Source organism: Vespula pensylvanica, chromosome 4, assembly GCF_014466175.1.
Source record: "Vespula pensylvanica isolate Volc-1 chromosome 4, ASM1446617v1, whole genome shotgun sequence".
NCBI lineage: Eukaryota > Metazoa > Arthropoda > Insecta > Hymenoptera > Vespidae > Vespula > Vespula pensylvanica.
The window spans coordinates 3650409-3676037 of record NC_057688.1 but is presented as its reverse complement, the minus strand read 5'-3'; the positions used below and the strand labels follow the sequence as shown (position 1 = coordinate 3676037).

At 31.0% G+C, this 25629-nt stretch overlaps 2 protein-coding genes across 6 annotated transcripts in view; one reads left to right on the top strand and one right to left on the bottom strand.

The window, feature by feature from the left end:
• The window catches only part of LOC122628319 (limbic system-associated membrane protein-like), a 119901-nt gene extending 116687 nt beyond the window's left edge, over positions 1-3214 (top strand). For 2 of the 4 annotated variants that reach the window (XM_043810502.1, XM_043810503.1), the window contains exons 9-11: positions 406-471; positions 553-654; positions 1718-3214. In XM_043810502.1, coding sequence (XP_043666437.1) covers positions 406-471; positions 553-654; positions 1718-1935 — 386 coding nt within the window. In that variant the 3' untranslated portion in view covers positions 1936-3214. The remainder of the gene's footprint in view (positions 1-405; positions 472-552; positions 655-1717) is intronic. The other 2 variants (XM_043810505.1, XM_043810504.1) reach the window with 1 other exon arrangement.
• Positions 3215-4800: 1586 nt separating this feature from the next.
• The window catches only part of LOC122628320 (neurotrimin-like), a 148071-nt gene continuing 127242 nt past the window's right edge, over positions 4801-25629 (bottom strand). The window contains exons 4-11 of one of the 2 annotated variants that reach the window (XM_043810506.1): positions 22861-23019; positions 18050-18178; positions 17783-17920; positions 13685-13834; positions 12420-12476; positions 7311-7376; positions 7113-7190; positions 4801-7045 (exon numbers count right to left, since the gene is read on the bottom strand). In XM_043810506.1, coding sequence (XP_043666441.1) covers positions 6903-7045; positions 7113-7190; positions 7311-7376; positions 12420-12476; positions 13685-13834; positions 17783-17920; positions 18050-18178; positions 22861-23019 — 920 coding nt within the window. In that variant the 3' untranslated portion in view covers positions 4801-6902. The remainder of the gene's footprint in view (positions 7046-7112; positions 7191-7310; positions 7377-12419; positions 12477-13684; positions 13835-17782; positions 17921-18049; positions 18179-22860; positions 23020-25629) is intronic. The other variant, XM_043810507.1, reaches the window with a different exon arrangement.

The following is a 25629-nucleotide window of genomic DNA, read 5'->3' as shown; positions in this document are numbered from 1 at the left end:
AACCTGCAATTTTTTCGAAAAAAAGGATAGGATAAAAATATGTCCTTTTTTTATAAATGATATTAATAATATGAATAAAAATCCATATATTAACCCCCAATAAATTAGCTGAAAGAGTTATATTCATAAAAATCTTTTATAATGATAAAAGTATTTCTATGTAGGTGATCGACAATAGGCTGTAGAAGCAATTATAAAGTATTTTTATTAATGATGTTTATTTGTAAACACGAGAATGTCGATAACAGCTTCCTATTTGTTTGAACTAAGTTAAAATAACATTGAGTGTATACCTTTACAATCCAAGCGTTAATTATAATTTTCTCATATGTGTAAAAGAAAAGCAATCAATAGAATTAATTGTTAAATATGAAATCAATGTTTATAGTGGTTTTACATTTGCAGATATTCCAACCACCACGACGCAAGTCAAGACCACGACCACGACACCAATGCCCACGATAGATAAAGGTATCTTGATAATATCTTAAACAATAATAATTACAAATAAATAATATAATTGAATTATTAATATAACGATATTATTTTCAGTCGAAACTATGCAAAGGACTCGACAAAAGATGCTGCCGAGCTTAGAACCGAACTTAAATGAAATAACAGACGCGTCTTTGTCTACTATAATTAGAAACGAAAGTAAGTATCTAAATCTGTTATTGATATCCCTATAAACATAGTATGATATTTTCTATAAAATAAGAAAAACGAAGTTTCTCAATAAAATCAATAAAATAATAAACAAATAATCTGCCTTTTCTCATACTGTTTTAAACTTTTTCAATCGCTAAAATCATATTTTGAATTCGATAAAAAAATTTATTCTTCGATAGAACTTCCAAGCTATCAGAAACGAAATTGCATTTCTGGTAACTTGAACGATGCCGATGACAATGACGACGATGACGATAAAAGGTTTGCAGAAAGTTCGCAAACTGCGCGTGGGATTTTAGTCAAAATCCCGTTGAGAATTCTATTGCTTATTGCCTCGAAAGGAAGATTTACCATTGGTATCTCTTTGCGTTCTTATCATTCTCGTCGTCGTCGTCGTTGAAAGTTTGTGAATATACTGTGAGCAGCTCTCGATGTTCCAAAGAGAAACTTTCCATCTCGAGTACGGTTTTCGTTCGTAAGTTCTCGTCTTATATTAAGCCAATCACTCAAATCCAAGATTTTATCGAATTTTCAAAAACTACAAAAGTGAAATTTAGATAAGTGCTAATTTAGTGCCAAATGGAAAAATAACGACTACCAATTGATCTCAATTTCTGATTTTATCAGATTTTTATTTGTTCTTGTTAATTTTTATGCGTTGAATTATCTATATAAATATAAAAATTTAAAGAAAACTTCATAGTATTGCAATTACAAATGGAGTTATCAGAATAAAAATCGAATTTCAAGCTACTTAAGTTATACATAGCTTCCGATGAAAGCTTCAGATGAGTTTAGAAAATAAAGATTTTATACTCCGGCTTTTTCCAATAATTGATATCGCATGTAAGAGAATATCAAAGTTTCTTTCTCTATTTCGCTTATCAATTATCGACGTTTGTTTAAAAAATTGAAAAATTCTGCTTCTTTTATTAAATTGGGCTTCTATCACTTTTACGAAATATAAAAAACTGTAATTAATCTCAATAATCGTAATTTCCACAAATGATCGATCGATACAAATTTTAATAAATATGAATTTTTCCAGATATACGAACTGATGGACGACATAACAACAACGACTACATTAATGCTGAGAATAAAATCGACAAGAATGTTCAACGAAAAAATCCATTGAACAAGGATGTGAATGCTCATAAATTTTATAATACGTCTCGATCAATATCCTCGAGAGGAGATAGGCTATATGCTTTTTTACAACACAGTATAATCATCTACACAATTCTATTATCTATTCTTTCGTAGTCGGTCTTTAGATATTTTGTGTCCACAAAATACGAAGACGTTTCGATTAATTGGACCTCGTCTTTACACACTGTCATTCCTTTTCCATTAGCAAACGGGATCAATTTATCTTAAGTATAGGTGCGATCGTTGATGTCAATGCTTCCTTTCTACTTGCTTATAAGAAAAAAAAAGAACCATTCATAATAAGTAACCTTTCGTGAAATTAGAGATAAAAATTCTGCGTGTCGTGGTTCACAATTATATTTTTTTCAAATGTACAATATAGTAATTCTATCGTCACTCTATAATTTTTAACATTGAAAATCTTATTTGTTTAGAGACAATATATTGCTTATATTTTGAAACATTTTTTAATTATTTTTTAATACTGGACTTGGTTCAACATTGTTCCTATTACGACGAAAACGTTATTGTTAATTATATATTCAGAAGTAATTTATAAACAATTAGAGGAAGATATTTGTATAAAAAGTTATATGACAATCCAGAAAAGTGAAATTTTAGTAACAACGAATCTATTGCACATGTCATATGTCAATATTTCATTTTACATTTTAAATAGAGAAAGATAAAATTGTTGAGTCTCATAACTAATCTTGTCTGTATTGATGCTTAATTTTGGTTAATATTTTGTTAGATCGTATTTTCAATTAATCTCGGCCTAATCTTTCCTAAGAACAGAGAAACTTATATTCGGAATGAGATAGTCACGATATTAAAGCCTAATCAGTCTATAATTGCGATATTTCATTATAATTGTGATGCAATTATAAGAAATACACACGAAGAATAATAAGTGAACGTGAAGTTAGAGATAAAAATTCTATATGTCGTGTTTCACGATTATACTTTTTTAAATGTATGGTATAGTAATTTCTATCATAATGTTATAATTGTTAATGTCAAAATGTCATGTCACGTTTTCTTTCAATTACATCACATAGTGAGAATTATGAGGATGAACTTTGGAAATAATGAAAAAAAGTAAGAATTCGGAACGAATTCAATATTCTTTCTAATTATCAGCAGCTTCTATCTTGCCATGCGACGGACGGATAAACTTGTATGTACATGTAAATCTTGTTGGAAATAGTGTACTTTTAAAGATGTACACATACATATCTCATTTATTTGAGATAATCGATCTGTCGAATATGTCTGCGGGAGAAAGTATGGAGAACTTGTATATTTGAAAATGATTGTAATGATTTGAATACCGCTGTAAATAACGATTACGTGTGTGTGTATATATATATATGTATATATATATATATGTGTATATATATATATATATATATATATATATATATATATATATTGGTAGGTATATATTAGAAATCTATGTCGACGATGATACTGATGTTAATTAAATGAATATTAATAATTTTGTACATAATTTACTGATTCGCGCGTGTGTGGATAGGATAAAATTATCGATAAGGGAAGGAACATTAGCGTGACGTCCTTAGAGTTCCATTTTTTAAAGTATATCTTCGATTTTTCACGAAGACTATTGACGTTGATAGTTTTATCCTACGATGTATGTTCACCTCGTAGATAGGTTTAACTGTAAATATAAGTATTAAAAGAAAAAAAAAAGAAAACAAATAATGTCTCGTAATATCGGAATTTTATGTAATCCAAAATGCATTTAACAAGTAAATATTTGTAAATAGATCAAAGCGCCGTAGTATGTGATCTTTTTAAGATTGATTATTTCGTCTTTATGTCGAGCCATATCCGTCGTAGCCGACCATAACCAAACGAAAAAGAACCAGTGAGCTTTATTATCGCTTTATAATTGTATATGGAAATTTACATACCGTCAGATTTTTAAGTAGATCGATTATGAACGCTAACCAGATGGGACAAAACTTCCGGAGTAATTTAAAATATATTCATTATTCATTGTACTGTAACTGGAAATTTTGAGTGAATGTTGAAGTATGAATAAAGATCGAATGTTAAAGTTTGAAGGGATATTTTGTACAATTTTATCAACTTCCCTCATATATCGTAATTATATTTCTAAATAGAATTAAAAAATCTCGAAGGAAAACTCAAACCATTTTTTATTTCTCCCATTTAAATTATCACATCGTCTCTGATGTAAATATATTTCTAAGAAGAAAGGTTCATCAATGAAATAATGTACAAGATTGCATTCATCTCAAATATCTGTATAGGACAGTGTTCTTCTTTTCAAACGTACTCGTTTTATTCTTCTTAACTCTCATGTACTTATTTGTATTTTATTTTTAAGCACTTGTATCAACTCAGCTTTATTACAAATTTTACATTTACTCATCACAATATATTACGCACACTATTCTTTCACGATACAATGTTATCTACAATGCTGATGATACAAAAGTAGGTAGTGTTCTGCATAGAATTTTTGTTTCAATTATATCGTTCGGTAGTTCCACTCAACATAAGTAGTGCTATCGATCAACAAATATTTAGGAATCATTCGTATGTTCGTCATGAAGATATTATATGAAAACTGTCGAATTGATTCATTAATTATTAAATAGATAGTCGCGACATTAGCTTTCTTTACATTGTGGCTTTACGACGATCTAAAGATATCATTACATATACATTCGATTAGATGATAGGAAGCAAATAAATATAGCATTCGATTAGTGCTGAATCGATGAAAAATCGACACTAAAAGTGAACTTTTCAAGTAAGGTTTCTTGCCTATATAAAAATAACACTTACCACTGACTTTGTTTTTATACAAGTCAGTTTTAATGAGGAACACAAATAATTGATATGTGTTTCATCTATTAATTAGTAAGAAATTTCTGATCTAGAAAGTTACATCATGAATATATGGACAAAAAACCAATAATCGTATTGCTTCTGGTTTTATGATCCGTATAACGTTGAATTAAACAAAATATATCCAGAGGTATGATAATTGTAACTTATGATTTTCGCCTTACACATTATCTTTGTTTCTCTTGTTTCCCACTTACTATTGTCCGATAATGTAAAGACTTACGAGGTCAAGTCCATTAAATATTATTCGCGCAATACTATAAAATTATACGAATATTTATAACTTATAATAACTTGTTAAGAGTACGCACATATGGCACCAATCTATTGGTTTCATTTCCATCGTGCGTTTAGTATCAAACGTTTCGCAACGAACTCTGACAGTTTCGTGTTTTGATAAGTTATCTTGATTTTCTTTAGAGCATACCATCTCAAAATTTCTATTACGTATGTGACAAACAGATTATTTAATAATCAAATTAACTTATTAGATTATAATGATATCGATACGAAATTTAAAAATAATTTGTTTCGCCTATTACTTCTTTTCTCACGCAAGCACATATACACGCATTTCTTGCTACTTTATCTATATACAAACGTTTAAAAATTCACGTTATCGATCAATTCGATAGGAATGAGCCGCTTTGCTTTGAATACATCGGACATGGTTATTGTGATATAATTCCTGATATAGATTTAATTATTCCATCGTGATGTTTTTTATACATATAGATAGGAAAAAGAATCAATTAATCAAAAAAAGATAGAAAACAAATAGAAAAGTTAAAAATTCAAAACGGCTCATTGTAAAGAACGTCTCATCATTCTCAAAATTATTCGCACATTTTCATACTGATTATGACAATATTCACTTACTCTCATATGTACAATACTTGTATTCGTGTTTGTGTGTGTATGTATCTGCACGCGTACAAACGATAAAGCCTTATCGTCCGCACGAAGCGTCGATCATCAATCATCGAAATGATTAAAAGGGCACATCTGTTTAAAAAAATTATACCCTCATACAGTCTTCCAATAATTCTTTAATCGTGTCGACTAATAAACAGCCTTATCCTTTCGGTGAACTAAAAATTACGTGTCTGGGAATTCGTAGGAGGTTTAGTGGTGCGATTTGAAGCATTGACTGTTATAATCCGAGTTTCGTGTACAATGGCTAATTAGTACATTATTAGATAAATCTATACACAGTATTCTTCACGCTTATCGTTTTTTCGTTATCAATTATTATGTGTACATGTGTAAAACAATACGGCAAGTCGATAGGGTATCGTCGTCCTGGATCAGTATCATAGTGATCTTTTTACAATATATCTTTTTCAAAGTCATGCGACGATTTCTTTTTTTTTTTTTCGTTGAATTTCTAATGCTGTTTTTTTTTCATATCAAATGAATTATCTTAGTTGACCATTCTTTTATTTCACGATGATGTCATCATATATACTTAGCCTTTCGACAAAAGTGAGACTAATTAATTGGATTAATTCGAGTACAATTACATTGGCTGTTCAATTTCTGATATTGTAATCAAGAAAGTTAGAAGGGACATCATAAACTACTTCTAAGGTTTTTCACTCAAGAAAGACGATTACTTGCCTTGGTTCCTTTAATTTTTTATAGAAATTTTATTTTGTATAATTAATTTCATCATTCGCAATATCCTTCGTATATCACGTTATTAAAGATTCATACGACTTAATAAAAATTCTTACATTCAACTTACAGTATGTAGTCGAAAATGAACTTTAATATAATTAATTTGCGTTTCTTTCGAAAGATAATAACGTCCTTCCTGATCAAACATCCTTCCGTCCTCAAACTATCGATTAACTCACGTCCTTCGATATATTGTATTTTTTTGGAAAAGCGTCTCTTGAAATTTCGAAAGAAAAAAAAAGATTGTTTAAAAAGGACGAGCATGGAAAAACACGGACTGATGGCAGTCGAGTAGCTATAAGGAAGGATTCTACCTTCAAGAAAAACCTTCGGTCGCTTCGCTAACGAATAAACTTGCGAGATCTCGATAAAGTGAGACAACAAATTGTTCTCGAAACTCGCCAAGAAAATGGACCATTATTTCGTTTTACTTGCCTCCTACACATTGTTATAGATTATTACATTATAATACAAGCGAACATGTGTGGTCAGCATTAATCTTGAATTAAAGTCCCTGAGCGGTAATTTTGACAAGAGGATTCGCCAAGTTCCGTGACGATTCGCGAGAATTCGCCGTGGGAGTACGACGATATGCTGACCGGGATCGTGATATGACTTTCAAGCAGGATGAAGTGTCCTAAATGGTAGACGATGGTTGAGGCACAAGGTCAGTATAATGGTTACTACTAGTAAAAGTACCGAACTTTTCCTCGTCGTTGAACTCGAATCTTCGTAATCATCAGTCCCATCGCCGTTTTTCTTTCGGCTACGAAGTTTCAAATCTAAAAGTATGTCATCATTCTTTAATATCAATCAGTATTTCTATACAAATATATGTTTTATATCATCTTATCAAAATATAGTAGTTTTCTTTTTTATATGAAATATATACTTTTACGTACCTCGTTCCTTTAACATATCTTGGTTCCCTTCGAGAATATTGTTCCCAGAATTTTGTCTCAGTTTTCCTGCAAACAACGAATCAGTCGAATAGTCTACTTATTGTTTACTTTGGTAAATTAGCTATTACTACTGTTCCTATGGATAATACTACATATCGTGCTGGATAGTTACTATACAAATTCACTACTATATAAACTATGCAATTTTCACACGATCGAATAATAGCAAGGATGAATGAATGAAAACATAAAAAGAATAACGATAAATTATCGTTTTATCAATATTAAGCTTCTTATAAATTTTTAGATACTGTGAAATTTTCTCGCCGTTTGTTGGAAGAGATTATTCCAATAAATAAAAAGTTATTTAATAAATTTTGACACTGTACATTAGAGAGCTAAATGTAATTTTTGCCGGAAGAGCTGTTTTAGTCTATACAGAATATAATTTATAAAGTCGTTTATTTATACAAGCTAATTTTCCCAACAAAGTACGACTAAAATTAAATTTCGTGAATAAATTTTAATGGTAACTTTGACGAACGCAATATTGTTCTTCATTTGAATCGCGCAATTATTGGTACTGTCTTCTTCCGACTCTGAGATTCTTCCGAGCAGACGAGGACTCTTTCTCCTTTCAGAGCTTAAATTTCACAGCTTCTTGGTTGCATATTCGTCACTTAATTAAATTCTACTCAACTAATTAAAGTCTTTCTCCTTCGGTATGATAAAACTATAAAACGTCGTTATTTTTCTTGTCACAATACTTACGAATTTAGCAAACTGTTGTTTGCACATCTCATTTGTTTTGTATATAAAATATTTATTTTTTATATATGCAATGAGATAAGAATATAAATTAAAATACCCTCGTTGCTACTAAATATGATAGATTGTGCAGATATCAAACGTTCGATTAATAATACTCTCGAATATTGCTAATTTAAATTTCATAGAATTTAGATTATTCGTTGGTTGGTAAGTATATTTTAAATTTATTTTTCAATTTTTATAAAATAAATCATTTCTGAGTTATTAAAATATTTCTAATAATCTTTCAGAGTACTTCCTGTACTTTCAAAAATTACAATAAATTATGTTGTGAATTCCTCATGCGTATATTTTCAACGAACTGCTCTCTCCGAGGGATAGGGTCGAATAAAATTGACCCGTAACAACAAACCGGGTCTATAAATCTTCCATCGTACACAACGTCGCTTCCCAATCTGTTAGCATCAAAATATTTTGCATATATCGATTTCCGGTCGATTCGAGTACATACACAGAAAGTAGGATAGTGCGAGAACCTACCAATCGTAATAAATCTTGGATTTTTCATCGGATCTTCGTAGGAAGAGATCGACGAAGAACTGAAGCGTATGACGCGGTGAAAGAATATTCGCAAATATTTTGTCATATTATAAGATTTTCGCAATCAATTTGAGAGAGAGAGAGAGAGAGAGAGAGAGAGAGAGAGAGAGAGAGAGAGAGAGAGAGAGAGAGAGAGAGAGAGAGAGAGAAAGAGTAATCTACGTGTATATATGTACAATGTATATACATACGTACATACATACATACATACACACACACACACACACACACGCACACGCACGCATATATGCGTATATACGTACATAGATTAAGTGAAACGCAGATATTTCTAAGAATCACAAACCGTTCGTGACAAACTTGATCAATGATGAGGAAAGATAAAAATGAAATAAACGAATATACTCCAACTGGTTTGTATATCATCATTGTACTCTGAACATGTCATTTCATTGGAAATCGCGTACTACGGATAGGAATATATTTCCCTATGCCGACGTCATAATAAATTTAGGCAATCATCGCGTTCGTGGTCCCGAACGCGGACATATTTAGCATATAAATGGCACCCGGTAGGACAGACAACAGCAGAAAAATACCGTAGAGATAATCGAATTCGTTGCAAATATAAATAAACGTTACCACCTTTTTAACTCTGCGTTTTTTTCTATTTCTTTCGCTTTTTCTCTTTTGCTAATTCATTACGATTACATTAATCAATTATGACTATTCTATCTTTAAAAAACTTTATTTTAGTCAACTTAAACGTATACTATTTTGTCTATAATAGCTATTATATTTTTGGACAATTGATTCTTGTTTTGATTTAAACTGTTAATAATTTAATATTAAATAAATTTATATTAAATAAACTTACTCTGTGATATATTTATTGGTTCACATACGATTAAGAATGTAATTATATATCTATTGATCTATTTCTTTCTTAGTTTCTAAGCATGTATACTCGGAAGCAGAGATAATGGCTTAAAAAGAAAAAAGAATAGAGCTCTTTGCAACGATGACAACGAACCTCAAAGAACGTAACAGATTAAATGTCAGTTTGGTACCAGTATATTTTCGTGCCTTGCTATATTCGCATGTTTTACGTATATTACTCTTATTCTTTTTAGTGAAATTTTGGAGACCGAATGTTTTTTTTCCTTTCGACATGTATGTTAGGCTTGAGAAGTACGAAAACACATATATATGAATATATAGAACATCAAAAAATGTAAAAACCATAAACAAATTACGTAAAAGAAATAATAAAAAACTGTATAAATAACTTGAACTTTTACATCATTCGTGATAGTAAAAAGAGAGAAAGAAAGAGATACGATAATAACATCTAAAATCATGAAACATAACTTTTTAACGAAAAGATACGAAAATTAACATCGAAAGTCCAAATTTTACTACTACAGAAAGTCTTTTCACTAATTAAGCTGAGTTTCCGCTTTGCAATTCAACACAAAAGTGAACTCACGATATGAGATCTCGCAATCGAAGGAAAGTCAAAGCTAAAACTAGGACGAAAATTTTTATATTTATGAGAAATGTGATCACGATTTAACGTATGATTAGAGATTTAGTAATATAGTTAAAATATTCTGATCGAAATATGTTGTTAATTTTATTAATTTCGAAAATGAGTTAATTATTATTAATTTCGTTTTCAAATACGATTTATTATTTGTAATGAGTATAATATAGCTTTATGAGTCGATTAAAATGTATTACTGAATATTTCAATTTCTTAAAGAAAATTTTATTAGGAATGTTTATTCAACGTATTATGTTATTCATCGATAATGTTACATGCTCTGTAGCTATGGAGATAGAGAATATAGCACAAACTTGTTAACATTTAACAAAGGTAGTTTAAATCGATAAATAAATATTTCTGTACTTTAATAATCGGAAATATCTGCATATTACATTTTCAATAACAACCAATATTACTTTCTTTAATCTTTCATTTTCATTCGCAACTGTCTGTTATTTTCGATTGACAACAAATACTAATTATATCGACGTTTTAACGATACATATAATTAAAACAAAATATTATTTTAGAACTAAACTATCATAAAAATGAAATAATACGATATAATCGATACATCAATATTAAAATAGCACGAAAACATATTATGAATTATTAGTCGATGAATTATAAAAAAGAAGAAAGAATTAAAATCAGAATAAATGAAAATGTCACGCGTGTCACGTATTTAATGAATTATACTTATAAAAAGAAAAAAAAAGAATATAAAATAAAAGATACAAAACAAGAATCTGGGAACTTCCACGAAAATTTACAAAACGTATCTTTACGACCAAGTTCTGAATTGTGTGAGAGAAAGAATTTCATTTGTTTTCGGATGTCGTTGATGGGAAATACCTACATACGCGACGATGCGTTGAAAATGCAGGATTGGAGGCCAAAATCTGTTTCATTCGTAGTGTACAGCATTTCTCGACTGTCGTTTCTCTAAACGTCTATCTCGCGATATCTCGGCTCTACTACGATTGCTACAACTATAGAATCTACAACTCTATAGATTTACTCTCTCTCTCTCCCTCTCTCTTTCTCACACACACACACACATTTGCTCTCTACCTTACACACACGGTCTCTCTCTTTTTCTTTATTTCTATTTTTCTATTTCTTCCACTTTCTAGGACGCGTGTCTCTGCGAAGCATCGACTTTTGTGCCGCCTTCGGTCGAATGCCCATCGAGCAAACGAGAGAAGGTCGACTTACGAACCTCCGACATGACTCGACTTCACTATTCATTCAGCTTTTAACTTAGAAAGCGAGAAAGCGAGGAAGAAAGAAAAATAGAGAGAAAAAACGATATGCTTTGAAGCACCAGAGTCAGAGTTTAAAAGACTTCGGGTTTAGTCAACGATCAAAAACTCCTAAATAAAATAAAATTTCAGTGAAAAATATTTTATTCGAGATATTATGGGACTTTATACGGAAGATGAAAATTTTTGAAATATTTAGAAATTATAGCGTTTCTTCTTAAAATCCACCCAGCTTATTAATGATTCGCATCGTCGAATATTTTGTTTTTTCTTTTTACATAGGTACTTTATTTACTACGAAATAGAAAAAAATGGATGAAAGAGGGAAAAAATCAGAAAATAGGAAAAGAGAGAAAGAGAAAGTATATCAGGAGTCACAAACTACGTGCTTGATCTAATTAAGCAGTGACCCGTTGATTCAACGCAAGCACACGTTACGCGGCATCATTCGAGAAGTACCACTCGGCACAGTGTTAGTAATAAAGGACAAGAGAGAAAACGTCTATGCAAGAGAGAAAAAAAGAGAGAGATAGAGAAAGAGAGATAGAAATCCGCGCTGATTGATGTTCGATTCGCATATCGAACATAAATAAAGTACCTATCAATTGATATCACTTTGCAGTGGAAAATAATAGAATCGACGATCGATATGTGTACGAATGTGCGTGTATTTGGCGTTTCTCTACATTGGTACAGAAAAAGAGAAAGAAAAAAAAAAGAGAGAGAGAGAGAGAACGGAAAGAAGACAGAAAAGGAGATAACAAAGTACGACGAGTGTAAGAGAAGAAAAAGAAGTTGTGTGAGAGCGGACGGGTGAATAAAACGGGCCAAGGTAAAACCAAGTTAAAGCCAAAAAAGAAAAAGAAAAAATGGAGAATAGAACAAAGAATAAGAAGGAAGCAGGGTGAAAGAACGTAGAGAACAACGAACTCAAAGATTTACGACCTACGATAAAAAGTACTTTACCTTTGTACTTTGTATCATTGCCTGTGTTGCTATTGGAACCAGAACCGGAAGGTATCGCTGGAAGGCCCAAGAAATGAGATAATTAAAAAAAGTGTAAAAATGTATAGACGAGTATGTAAATTTTTAGTTCATATTTAATCATAGGCTTAGTCAATCGTATGTTCGAATTAAAAATTAATAAACGGCCAGAAAAAAAATTCTTCATGCCTTCTACATAGATACGTATACAGGGTAAAATATTCAAACGTGAACACTTGAACTTTTGTTTACTTATAAATTTATGAAAATATATTTTTCAGAGTAAGATAACAATGTTTGAAGTATATAAATATAGTGATGAGAAAAGAATTTTTGTAGGATCATCTTTTCCTTAAGAACTTTTCTCGTTTATCGATAAACAAGAAAAAATTTTCATGTGTTCTCACTTAAATGGGCCATCCTGTGTACCGTACGTATGTAGTTACATCTACATATATATATGGAATGTATGATAAAACTATAGAGATTCCCAGTTTACATCTCGAGACACGGTTCAACTCTCGGCCCAGTTTATATGTTCTCTAACTCCTTGTTATCTTTAAGTTTATGAGTGCAAACATTTTCTAGCGAAGGTGTACACTTTGACGCCATGTGAGCTTATTTCTTCCCTTCTTTTCGAAACCCGGCTAGTTCCATCTGCCACTTGCGAGAAACTATCTCAAACTACGCGTCGAAGTAACTAAGTATACAACAATTTGGACTTGAGATTTCGAATCCGCGCCTCTCGTAACTGGAACGAAATAATGACTTTTCGAATTATTAATTATATTGATATATAATAATTATTAATATATATTGATTTGTTTTTTGTGGAGATCTTCAGTTTATTCTGACCCGATTTCCAACGAAATTTCTACGATTTCCAATGAATTTTATTCTTAATAATTTAGTCCAAAGATGGACAACTATTTCTTCACCCCGGACCGCACAGTCCTCACCATTAATCAGTCTGTTCTCCTATTACTTAAGTTCACTAGTCAACATCCTATGCTTAAAAACAAAAGCCATGAAACTCATAATCGTCTTTTCTCACTTTACCAGAGCAGGCAAATGGAAGCGCGGACCACATGTGGCCTGTTGGTCGCCAGTTGTCTACCTCTGATCTAGACTTTCCAATTTATATGTCTGCTTTTATATTACGTACATTTTATTTCTCTTTCCTTTATAACACTTGCACGAATCTATTTCTAATTAATGTAGAATTTTATAAAATTTCTTTTACTTACCGTATACACTGATACTTCCATCGGTGTCGCCCAATGAATTTCTTGAAACACATTTGTACGAACCATAATCCGAAGTATTCACTGAGTGTATAGTTAACTTCATATGAACCTTATAATTGTTGTCCAATAAAATTGGCTCGTATTTTCCTCCTGAAATAAAAGTATCGAGCGCTGAATAAAATTACAACATTATGCATCGTGTTCTTAACGTTTGTAGACGTTCTATAACATTTTCTCTTAAAACATTTAAAAATCGTTTTCAAAAATAATATTATCATGTCACACTGAAAATATCAATTCACCCATTTAAAATTATCTGTCATAAGATTGCATCTAAAGAATTGAATTTTCTTTTAAATGAATCTTTCAATCTACAAATCAGATATCACATATCAAACAGTTATTAAATCACATATCAAACAAATCGATTTCGAAGTATAATATTAACTAAAATAATTTCTGTCATTATAAAATGATTAACTCCTTGAAATCCTTTCTTTAAAATAGAGATAATGAGGGAAAAATACATGATGATAATTAAAATTTTTTTAATGACGTTATGTAGATCAGTTTCTTGTAATGATAATATGAAAAATCTTATGCAAGAGTTCTTTCACTCTTTCTCTTTCTTCCTTTCTCGCAAAATTTTATATTGCACGACAATAAAAGTCGGACTGATATTTGAACAAAGAGCTTTTTTCTTTTTATCCTTCCTTCTTTTTTTCTTTCTTTCTTTCTCTCTTTCATACGTACACTCTTGCACTCACATATTAGCTTCTTTCTTTTTTAATTTTTTTTTTGATCTATTTGAGAAGAAAAGAAAAATTTTAACGAATTTTTGAAATAATATAATGTTAAATCAAAATTACTAGCAAATCTGTTGCATATATTTTATATATTATAATAAAAAATAATATTTCTTCTAAATTCGCAAGAAATTTTATTTGCTCATTGTTATCTCTTAGGTATTGTTAGATTTGGAAAACGGCAAAAAGGAAGATGCATACGTAATAAAGAGATTGAGATTGAGGGAAAACCATTTGAGAAATTTCAGAACCTGTTAGAGAAACGTTACAATAGTTCAATCAGTTTAGCAGATGCCTTAGCTTGTTCGCAGACCCTGATCAAACTTAGTATTCGGTACACGGCCATCTAAGCTAACGTGATTTCTGTTTAGATCGACACCATTCAGAGACATTTCCGTCGTCCTTCGTAAAGATTGGAAATTTCGTCTCCTTTAGAATTTTCTTGCGATAAGAGAAACGTGTCCGTGAGCAGTTACTATCTAGTTGCGAGATGAGAATGTCGAAAGAAATTTTTCAAAAGAAGTTTTAAACGACGTCAACAATTAAAGGATTTCCTTCGAAGTTTTCGGTCCTCTGAGAAATTATGTACGAAGTTGAATAATATACTTTTAAAGAATGACTTTCTCAGAGAAAAGAAAAGGTAGTAAGAATTTAAAAAATGCTAAGAGAGAAAATTTTCATCAATTATAAATCAAATTAAGTGAATTACGTTAGATTAGATCGAGTCATATTAGTACGAAGACTTAGTCAAAGCTTTTTTTATGGAAAAATAGAATAACATATAGAAAGATTTGTGCATTCTAGTTTTAAACGAAACTATTGTAGTTCATAGACGGTGCTTTCAATTAGAAATAAATGGAAATTGATCGAAGAAACAAAAACGATATAGGTGAAAGGTACAGTCGACGAGCAATTCGGATGAAACGAGTTCGCTACCGTCGCGAATGATTCTAACCGCTATGCTCTGAAACTCTTGACGCTACAACGAATCTGTAACTCCTGAAAAAACAAATACAAATTTTGCAATTGGTCGCTCCATTTAAAAGAAAATGGAAAATTCTATACATAGAAAATTGTGCCGTCCTTTTCTCTCTCTCTCTTTCTCTCTCTCTCTTCCTCTACGTATACCTCGATTCGAATTTTTCAAGTATCGACATTTGTTGTATTTAAATGTACGCTCGAGCGAGCGATTCGATTTCCGAAACAATACAGTAGGGTATGAGAAATGTAACGTTAAAACTTCCATCATAACTATATATCTCGATCGTGCATACACGTGTTATAAAATAAAATATCAAACTTTGAGACATTTTTCGATAAATCCCAATTTTTTAAGAAAATATAAAACGAACGATTGTTGAATTGCTATTATCTTAAACAAAAAAAAATAGGAACAACTAGATACGGTCAACAACTAGATTGATTTAAATAATGTTTTGTGCGTATAAATTGCCCTTTGAAGGTAGGTAGAATTTTTTGAAAATAGCGCTAACGACATATTTCCATTAGGATATAAAAAGATTAGAAAAGGTATAGTCAGCGAGCTAACACGATTGTCGGATCAAAATCTGGCATTGTACGTGACGTTATTGGTTTCAATACAGATGCAAATATCATCTACAATGGCGTTGTAATAAACGTTATGGAAGGAAAAGCGTGAGGGGAGAGAAAGGATACAACGTTTCTGCTCTCATATATCGACTATACGTACTCGTGTCCTCGGTCTTTCTCATAAATGCCAGATAAAACGACGTTATAACTTTAACGTCCTGTTGGATTCGCATGTATTATTCAAAGGTTAATTCTGTTCGAGTAACCTGTTGTGAGAAAGTGAGAGAGAGAGAGAGAGAGAGAGAGAGAGAGAGAGAGAGAGAGAGAGAGAGAGAGAATATTCGGATTCGTAGGAGTTAGTCTATTTAAATGTACCGATGATTCGTATATCTAATACCCTCTTTTTATATAAAATGTAGAGAAGCTAACAGATGAAAAAGAACACGAATAAATTATTAAAGTGAATCATTGAAACTCTTCTAAGATCCCAATATGATTTGAAATTCTGCGATTTTTTCTTATCGTCGAACGTTACAACATGCATTAAAAATAACAATGAATGCATTTCTGTAACTAATTAAAATATCAAAGAATACTCTTGATTCGTAATTAGTTATGAGGTAACTACAGCTGAGTAGCTGTAGGTACATAATGTTCCATACTATGCCGAGATAATTAAGCCACTACAATAGTCAATACATTTACACTGCAATTAGTAACGCAGTACGGAATAATATGTCTTTAGATGCAATATTTAACCTTACTAAGGCCTAACACTCATCTAAGACCTAACAATCATCCAAAGTAGAATGTTCACTATATATGTATTAAAGTTAACTATAGTCAACCATGCAAAATTTTGCTTGAATTAAAAACTCTAGATGAACGTAATATATGTCGATATCTTTATGGCTTCAAACCAACGCTATTTATCCTGACTTTATAATTCACTTATAATTGGTTCTGTATTGATTAGTTATAACTTAAATAATAAATCAATAATTTTCATAATACGGATAAAGTGTCAGACTCACACTTTGGATATAAATTCCCTCTGATAAAAATTTTATAAAATAGAATATCAAATCATTATGTAAATTTCACTCGATTAATTTACGTAGAAAATAGTGAATTGATTATCAAGATGAAGGTATCGGTTTAAGATCTCAATTAATCTGTTTTGCAAATAATCGATCAACTTTAGAAATAATCTACTATATGCTATAATAACGTGCCCGCGCGCGCGTATGCATATATACAAATGTAAATACATAATATTTTCATTTCAACGTACAACAAACTAAAGCGATACGAAAATACAATAAATAAGTTAAAATTCTTTCCGAGAAGAGATTGAAGTATCGAGAAATCGTCTATGAACTTTTTTATGATTTTATTAATGAAATTATGAATGATGGATGAACACGTTCAAAAATATACACGTACATACTTTCGTAAAACATCACTAATCGAATGAAAAAAATCGTTCAATTTAAAAAGAAAAGGAAGCTTTGACGTAGTAAAATATAGTAACTTTTTATGTATGGAGCATAAAGCAGAGTCAAGTCGTTTATACTTGCCTTATATACGCTAGTATTTATACGTTCGACATAAAGTATGTTTATTATATTTTCGCAATTTAAAAATAAGATGGTTCTTATCAACGAATGTTTGCAACATATAAAAACGAAAAGAAAGGATATTTAATTTCTATAATTAAACGCGAAAAGCATTCCTTTACCTTGGGGTACGATCTCATCATTTTCTCTGGTCCAATAGTTGATAGATTTCGGATAAGCTTCCGAGAGACATTCCAACGTCATTAACTGCCCTTCCTGAGCACCTACTAACTGATTTGGTACCCAAATCATTGGTGGAACTAAAAATAATCAAAGAAGTCCTATAAAACATATTGTAGTCGATCATATCATTTCAATAAATAAGTAATGTAGTTTTACGATTAATGTTTCACGAGTTAAGATGAATTTGTAAAAAAATAATTACGTACAGTGAACGATCAGCATGATTCTTTTACTGACTGATGGTGGTACGCCATTGGTCGCGATGCAGAGATACGAGCCCATGTGCAATCGATTTACCTTGGTAATATTGAAGTGTGCCCCTTCCACGTTCATCACTGAAATAAAAATCGAACTGAACGTTATAACTCAGAGACGATCAATCGTTTAGTCTTGAAATTCGTTTTCATTTATCATCGAAACTCGTTGAAAAAGAGGGCATTTTTTGTTCAAGTGGTGATTCGTTGAGAGAGGAAAAGTGGAAAAGAACTGTGTTTCTTTTTTCTTTCATAGTACCGACTTCCTGATTCAAACAGTCAATTTAAAGTGACTCGTTAACTTCCATAACACAGTTTTGATGCTACCGTGCAGGTATACAAAGGTAAATTTAGTTTACTTATTTGGACGTTGAGGCTGTCTACGTCCAAGCGTAAACCACAATTAAATCCGATGGAATATTTGCACGTTCCTAACAAGCTAAATATTGTTGAATACACGCTTATGAAAGCTATGCAGAATCTAAGGAAAGACGGCTGAGTTGGCTCCGCACCAGTTTCTACGTATTCGCTTTAGCGGATGCTGATTACTTATGGGACAACAACAGGGCTCGCAACAATGCTCTTTCCCATCGACTGTCGATCGATGTTTGATGACAAATAATGGTTGTTACGATAATAAGGACCACCAAATGCCAATATTCGATCATGATCATTACGAACGATCTATATATAATTATTTAATCTCAAAAGATTTGAATTTAAGAATAATACGATATTGTCTTATATGTGACATACATATTTCAAGAAACGTTTATTCGTTTCTTAAGAAATTGGAACCTAACAAAAAAAAAAAAATTATTTTGCTAAATGTATAATTTTCAGCTGGATATTTCATAGATAAATTTCGGACGTATTGGTAATTTTATGAATCAATCAATCAAATTTTATGATTTTTTTTATTTTTAAATTAATAAATTCTTCTAAATTTGTATCAATCTTCATCGCATCCAAGTGAATAAATATCTGATTTCATTGAATGGCTTAATTGCTTTTCAATACTTCCACTTGGTATGCGACACGTCTCGAAATGATATCGATTCAAAATGCCGACTCCTCGGATTAACGTTGTAATGAAGTAAGCGCGGATACGGTTAACCACGGCTTAAGATTGCACTACCGGTTATTCATTGTTGCTTAGACCTGAATCCTGGGCACGTGAGAACCAACTCGCACTCGCACTATTCTTCTCCTCTTCCCCCCTTTCTTTCTCTTCTCGTGTTTGCCAATTTCAATGCAAATATAGAAGATCTTCCCGTCTCTACGAACGTATTACCTTTCTCTAACCCATTGCCCTTACTCTAACGTAGTATATTTACTCTCTTGAGAGAAATTCTACGGGACTGATATAACTACAATAAGGCTACCGGCCCTTTTCTGTTCTCCTTTCCACTGTTTAACGAACGTATCATCGTCGTCCGCGTTCTTTAGTAAAATAATAGTTCCGCGTGGATGAAAATACCAAATTTGAACGAGATCCCGAAGTTCAACGTTCCGACTAAATAAATTTCAGGGAATCCAAAATCTGAAATTCTAAATCCTTTTTTCTAATTTCTTGATAAACTAAAATCCTATCGTTTTTTTTTTTATTAGAGTTATTTTAAAGAATATATCGATATCTGGATTGACTGAAAATGTAAAAAAACGTGGAAAGTGTTGAAGAATATCGAAAATAGATCAATAGTGTGATTTTCTGATAAACCGATTTTTTTCGGAAGAAATTTTTATAAGGAGAGATGAATAACAATATTTCATCCTAGATGCTATTAAAAGATAAAACCTTCGGTTAGAAATTTTGTTTGTTGTCCTGGTGTAAATTTATAATTTTTCTCATGAGATAAAATATTTTATTAATGTTATGCAGATGTGTGCAAATTAGTACAGCGATTTATATTTAATTGTATATTTGAAGACTGAAATAAAGATTAATTAGATATCTTTTTGCGGTCGAGTATCTCTATTCCATTTCATGAATTATAAAGTTAAGGATCAATAAAATAGATATTTAAATATTAAGTGAAGTATTGATATATATTAAATAAGAGACAGTAGATTAAATATTTCATCGAAAGTATACAAATTCATCAAAAGTATAAAATTTTATTGAAAGAACAAAATAATCTAGTGGTAATTTCGAGAAGCTAAAAAGGTCAACGAGCTGGTAGTATTTGAAAAAAATAACAGAAGATAAATATTTATAGATATCGAAGTATATCCGATATTATATCACTGATTACTTCTTAGAAACATACTAATATAAAAGTTTAATTTTAAAAATACTTGATAGCTTATTTATCGATATTTCTCTGAAAGAAAAAACAGCTGTATAAAATAAGTTGAAACCTCGTAATAGTCAAATTAAATTACTCCAATATTTTTAAATGATTAACCTACTCAAAGAATGAATTATATTGAATGATATCCTATATGATTCTTTGAATGTCAGGACCAATAATACATCGTAAAAGTTCGATGTATGTTAGACTTGATAATAGATATCCAATAAAGTGATTCAATTCATTTGATCAGATAACTGTAGAGATGAATTGACTATTCAATGCAATATCTTAACAACTCTTTCATAAAACAAATAGATTCAATCTTTTACATGACATAAAATCTCATGTTTATTTATTTTAAACTCAAATATTACTCGAATTCATTTGAATTATATTCTTACTTCTGTTTCAATATTTTGCACACAATATTTGCACATTACTACGATTTCTCAAATCTGGTTAAATTTGTTTATTTTTTACTTCAGATCTGTCTTATATCCATTATATAAAGTATTTCTGATTTCGCTATAGCATATTAATATTTAAGAATATCTTAATTTTGTAGCTGAAATAAAGTCATTGCTCTCTATCTCTCTTATTTTAATTTTAGTCTCTTAAGACGGCAATGTTATTTGCTTTCGAAAACGAGTTTAATAGGTTCTTGTATTAACGATTACTTTTGGTGATCTAAATGCTAACATGTTACAAACTCATTTCGATTCTAAATATGTTACTAGGTTTTGTATTTCATGCGCTCTATATTTTGAACAACGTAGAACTACATTTCGTACAAGTGATATAAGCTCGTGGCATGACTTATGCATAGAAAGCGATAAAGGTGTAGTTAGACCCTCTCACAGACTGATTCATCATTCATTGTAAGACATAACTTACTTGAAATTGAATTAAATATAAAAATAAAATAAGAGCTTGAGCATAACTTTCTGATGCATACGTTGAAGATATATTCTTTTTTCTTTCCTGGATTTTAAAGATTAATCATTGAATATATACAGAAATGAATAGAAATTTATAAACCTATCTGTAAAATCGTAAGAAATTTTTTATCGTGTATTCAACCAAATCAGTATTTACTCTTTCCATAATTATAGGACAACTAAAAATAATATTCTGTGGAAGATATTCTATCAAAGTGGCGAATGCTTTTACGTTTTTAAGTCGAAACAACTGGGAGAAAAATCTTTCTAATAGTGATGATAATGGCCCAATATGTTTATTTTGGACGTTACGATACATAGTTTTTCCTTGAAAACGAATCTGTCTTATTTCCACGAATTTTTATTTTTATATCTACAATTTCAAAAAACTTCCTCGTTCTCAAATATCGATCCAATTATCATCTAGCTAATGACCAATTCATTAATGTATCGTTGGTGGAAACAATATTGTGTTATTTTTGCATTATTATATTTTTGAACAATGAGGTCAGCCGATCAAGATATTATCGTTATCGATATTATTCGTATTTATTTTTTGACATATTATTGTTATATATAATAATTGTTATATATAATGACCGCTTACACTTTATAATGGGAATACTGCAGCACGTTACAATTCTTATTGAGAGACATCTGAGACAAACACAAATGTGATTTTCACAGTATGGGAAGAACTAAATTATCTGAGGATTATTCCTTTAAAGAAAAAGATAGAAATAGAAAGAGAAAGAGAGAGAAGAAGACAAAGAATTATATTTCTTCTGATATTGCACTTAACAAATTAAACTTTTATCTGCTTTTCGTTTGAATGTCTGCTTGACAAATAGATTTCCATTTGATCTTATCGATACGCTTTTTTATTTTTCGTCGCAATTTAAAGTTGTACACTAGATAAAATAAAAAGTACTTTTCCAATTATTTTTATTTTCATGTTAGAATTGTTTCATTAGTTTTTGTTAACGCATCAGTATTTTTTGAGCTTTAGAAGATAATTTTGATAGTGCGATTAACCAAAATAAAATCATCAATCTTGATGAATGATTTCAGACTGATAGCAAAACTATTGGAAAGTACTTGAGAGAATCATTTGATTATGCTAAAAATAAACATGATTTATATTATATACGATGAATTGGAAATAATGCAATGTTGAATGGAAAAATTAAGAAAATTATTATCGATTGCTGTTATTAAACTATAAGATTCTTTGCTTTCAATAATTTGCTTCATAAACTTTAATTATCTATCTACTGATTTATTTATAAAATATTATACGATTGTTTTTAGTATTGCCTCATGAATGAAAGGATTCATGACATTTCATGCATTAGTATATAAAATAAGGGTTCACGAATATTTGTTTCATAAACATTCAAAGTTGGCATTACTTTGAACGCGATGTTATAATAAATATAGATATACAATAATCTTAATTCAAGAAATTCATCATTCTGTCATTGTCGAAGCAAATTACATTCGTTCACAAAGAACTCGTTAAATTAACCTTTTTCTCCATTTCCGAGTAGAATTTGCTGACCATCTTCACGACGCCAAGTAATGTTTGGTGCAGGAGAACCCGTTGCTGAACATCGTAAGGTCACATCGCTTCCTTCTCGTACAACCATGTCGGTACTTGTTTCATCGTCCAAAATGTCTGGCGGAACTGTACATAAAAGGATTACATCAAAATAAGAATAATTGTTTTTCACGTACATTCTATAAAATTTTCAATTAAAGAAAAATCTTTTCGAATTTATTATTAATATGTCTAGTATACGCGAAAGTATTTATAATCACAAATAGAAACGCGAATGTAATAAGAATTTCTGAAAGCTTTAGTGAGATAATGATTTATATTTGTTAATATATATAATAAATGATAGCATCGTGAATCGATGAATTAAAATTTTTTTTTTGACGTTCTTTAAAGTTGATCTTCGAAATACTATTAAAAAACGATTTATGATATATTCGCAAATCGTTTACATTATAGTTATACTTTTGATCACAATCATTCTAGTATTCCTTTTCTTGTTACCTTCGACAATATTCAATGTTTCTTCCTCTTATTTTGTGACTCTTGCAGAGACTCTTGTTTTACATTGATTAATGATGTTTTAGCCATTTTCAAGATGCTTTGAAGTAAGAATAACGAAATTTCTGTTTCAAAGTATAATGAAAAACTTAGAAATATAAAACGAAATCGATTTAAGCTTTTAGTAATAAAAATTCTTTGTTTCTTCCCTTTCTTTAAAATAAGCAATCATTTGTACTTTTTGATTAAGTAAAACAAGACATAGATAAATAAGACATGAATAAGACATTTATTCAAGTTGCACGATGAAGTATAAATATCGAACGCGATTATTCATTTCTTTAGTTACTTTACTAACTACACAATAATGGTGGTTCAATTATCATTCTACTTCGTCCTTTAACTTCTCGTATCGAATAAGGATAGTTTATAACAACATACTTGCAAACTTAATTGCATCTCCATTCTCAGATAAGAAAAGTACATAAGTTTCCAAGAGAAACTGATTATAGCATTAGGAAAATGAAAACAAGACAAAGAGGACTTGGTGTCTTAGAAAATAGAACTCACATATTTCCACAGTGACAAGTTCTCAACAATAAGTTCTCTCTTTCCAATTTCTCTCTCTCTCTCTCTCTCTCTCTTTCCTTGCAATGTCCACTACCGTCATCCGGTGGTTACAAGAGCAAGTTCCAACCGGTTCTCATAACAGTTAACGCAACAATAACCCTACCAAAGTACACGAGCCGCCAGCGAAGTGGCTAGGGATATATAGCTATGCGTCTATAAATCAGGTTTCCCAGAACCGAACAGTACGTGCACTAGAGGCGGAACGGTCGCAGGGGCGGGATTCATGATTGTGTTCACATAGATGCTCACTTACAGACACACCGATATGACAGAGAAATAGAAAGAGAAGGAACGAGGGCGAAAGGAGACAAAGACAGATACAGAAGGAGAGAGAGAGAAGGAAGGAGGAAGAGGAGGAACCCTGACATGAGGAGAGACTCTCGTGCACGTAATAAAGTAGAGAATGATAACGCGAAACGACACATCCGCGACGGAATATCCGGCGGAAGCTGGAATCGTAACGTACTTTACTCGGATCTCGACGGACAGAAACTTCCCTTATGGTCGTGAAAGCCGCTTCTCTCTATTCTTCTCTCTGCCTCGTAAATGATAGAGATACGATCGGTAAATTTAGGACGAGCCCGAACCGCTCTCTCTCTCTCTCCCCCCTCCTTCCCTCCCTCCCACCCTATCGCTCTTTCTTCCTCTCGTAGAAACAATTTTCTCGGTAATAAGGAAAGCGGTTGGTGGACTTAACGATGAGCAGAAACTTCGTCTTCCGAAAATCATTTCCTTTAATTTTACAAATGATTAAGAACCTTGACTATAAAGCCATTTGAACGACTTTATATCTATTCTTTAAGAATCGATTTAAAAAAAAAAAATCAACTTAATATTCATATATATACATGTAGTATATCGTTTTACAGAATGGCGAGCATTTAGATTCGTAATTCAGGAATTGTGGGTTCGAGACAGAATGATACTATTAGTATTACTATTGGTAATTAAAAGAAATAAAGTACGAACTACATCATATGATGATGATTTATAATATTAAAGAAAGAGAAAACAAGGTACTTACAATATAGCCAATTTAGCCACTAATATCTCACAAAGATCTCCCTTTGGTCTTCCATTTTGAATCTGCCTTCTATTTCACGTATCACTTTTCGCTTGAAATCTCAACAAATTCTCTCTCCGATAATTTAGGTACGTGATCACTCACGGAAAGATATATCTAAACTGATCTAATACGATGACGCATAACCAAGTGGTTCTTATGTTTTCGTTACTTCATCGTTTGTTTTGGTTTGTCCTCTGTATTCGTCCCAATTGTTCTTATCGCTAGTTCGCAGTATTCACATTTGCTTTGATTTTATTTTTGTACACATCGTCTTCCCTACCGACTTTATTTTGATTCATATTGATTTTTGTATTGATTTTGCGAAACAATTAATTACAATAACAAATAATTCGTATGAAATTATTATTAAAATTAACAATCATACAAAATAATTCATACTTTCAATCATTTTACATTCACTTCAACAATCTGCGATGAGCATGCAGTATAATAAACTAATATTTAAACAATAATCTATCTATTGCAAAATTACGGAGCTCGTAACACGCTTCAAATATAAAATAATTTTAATTTAATATTTC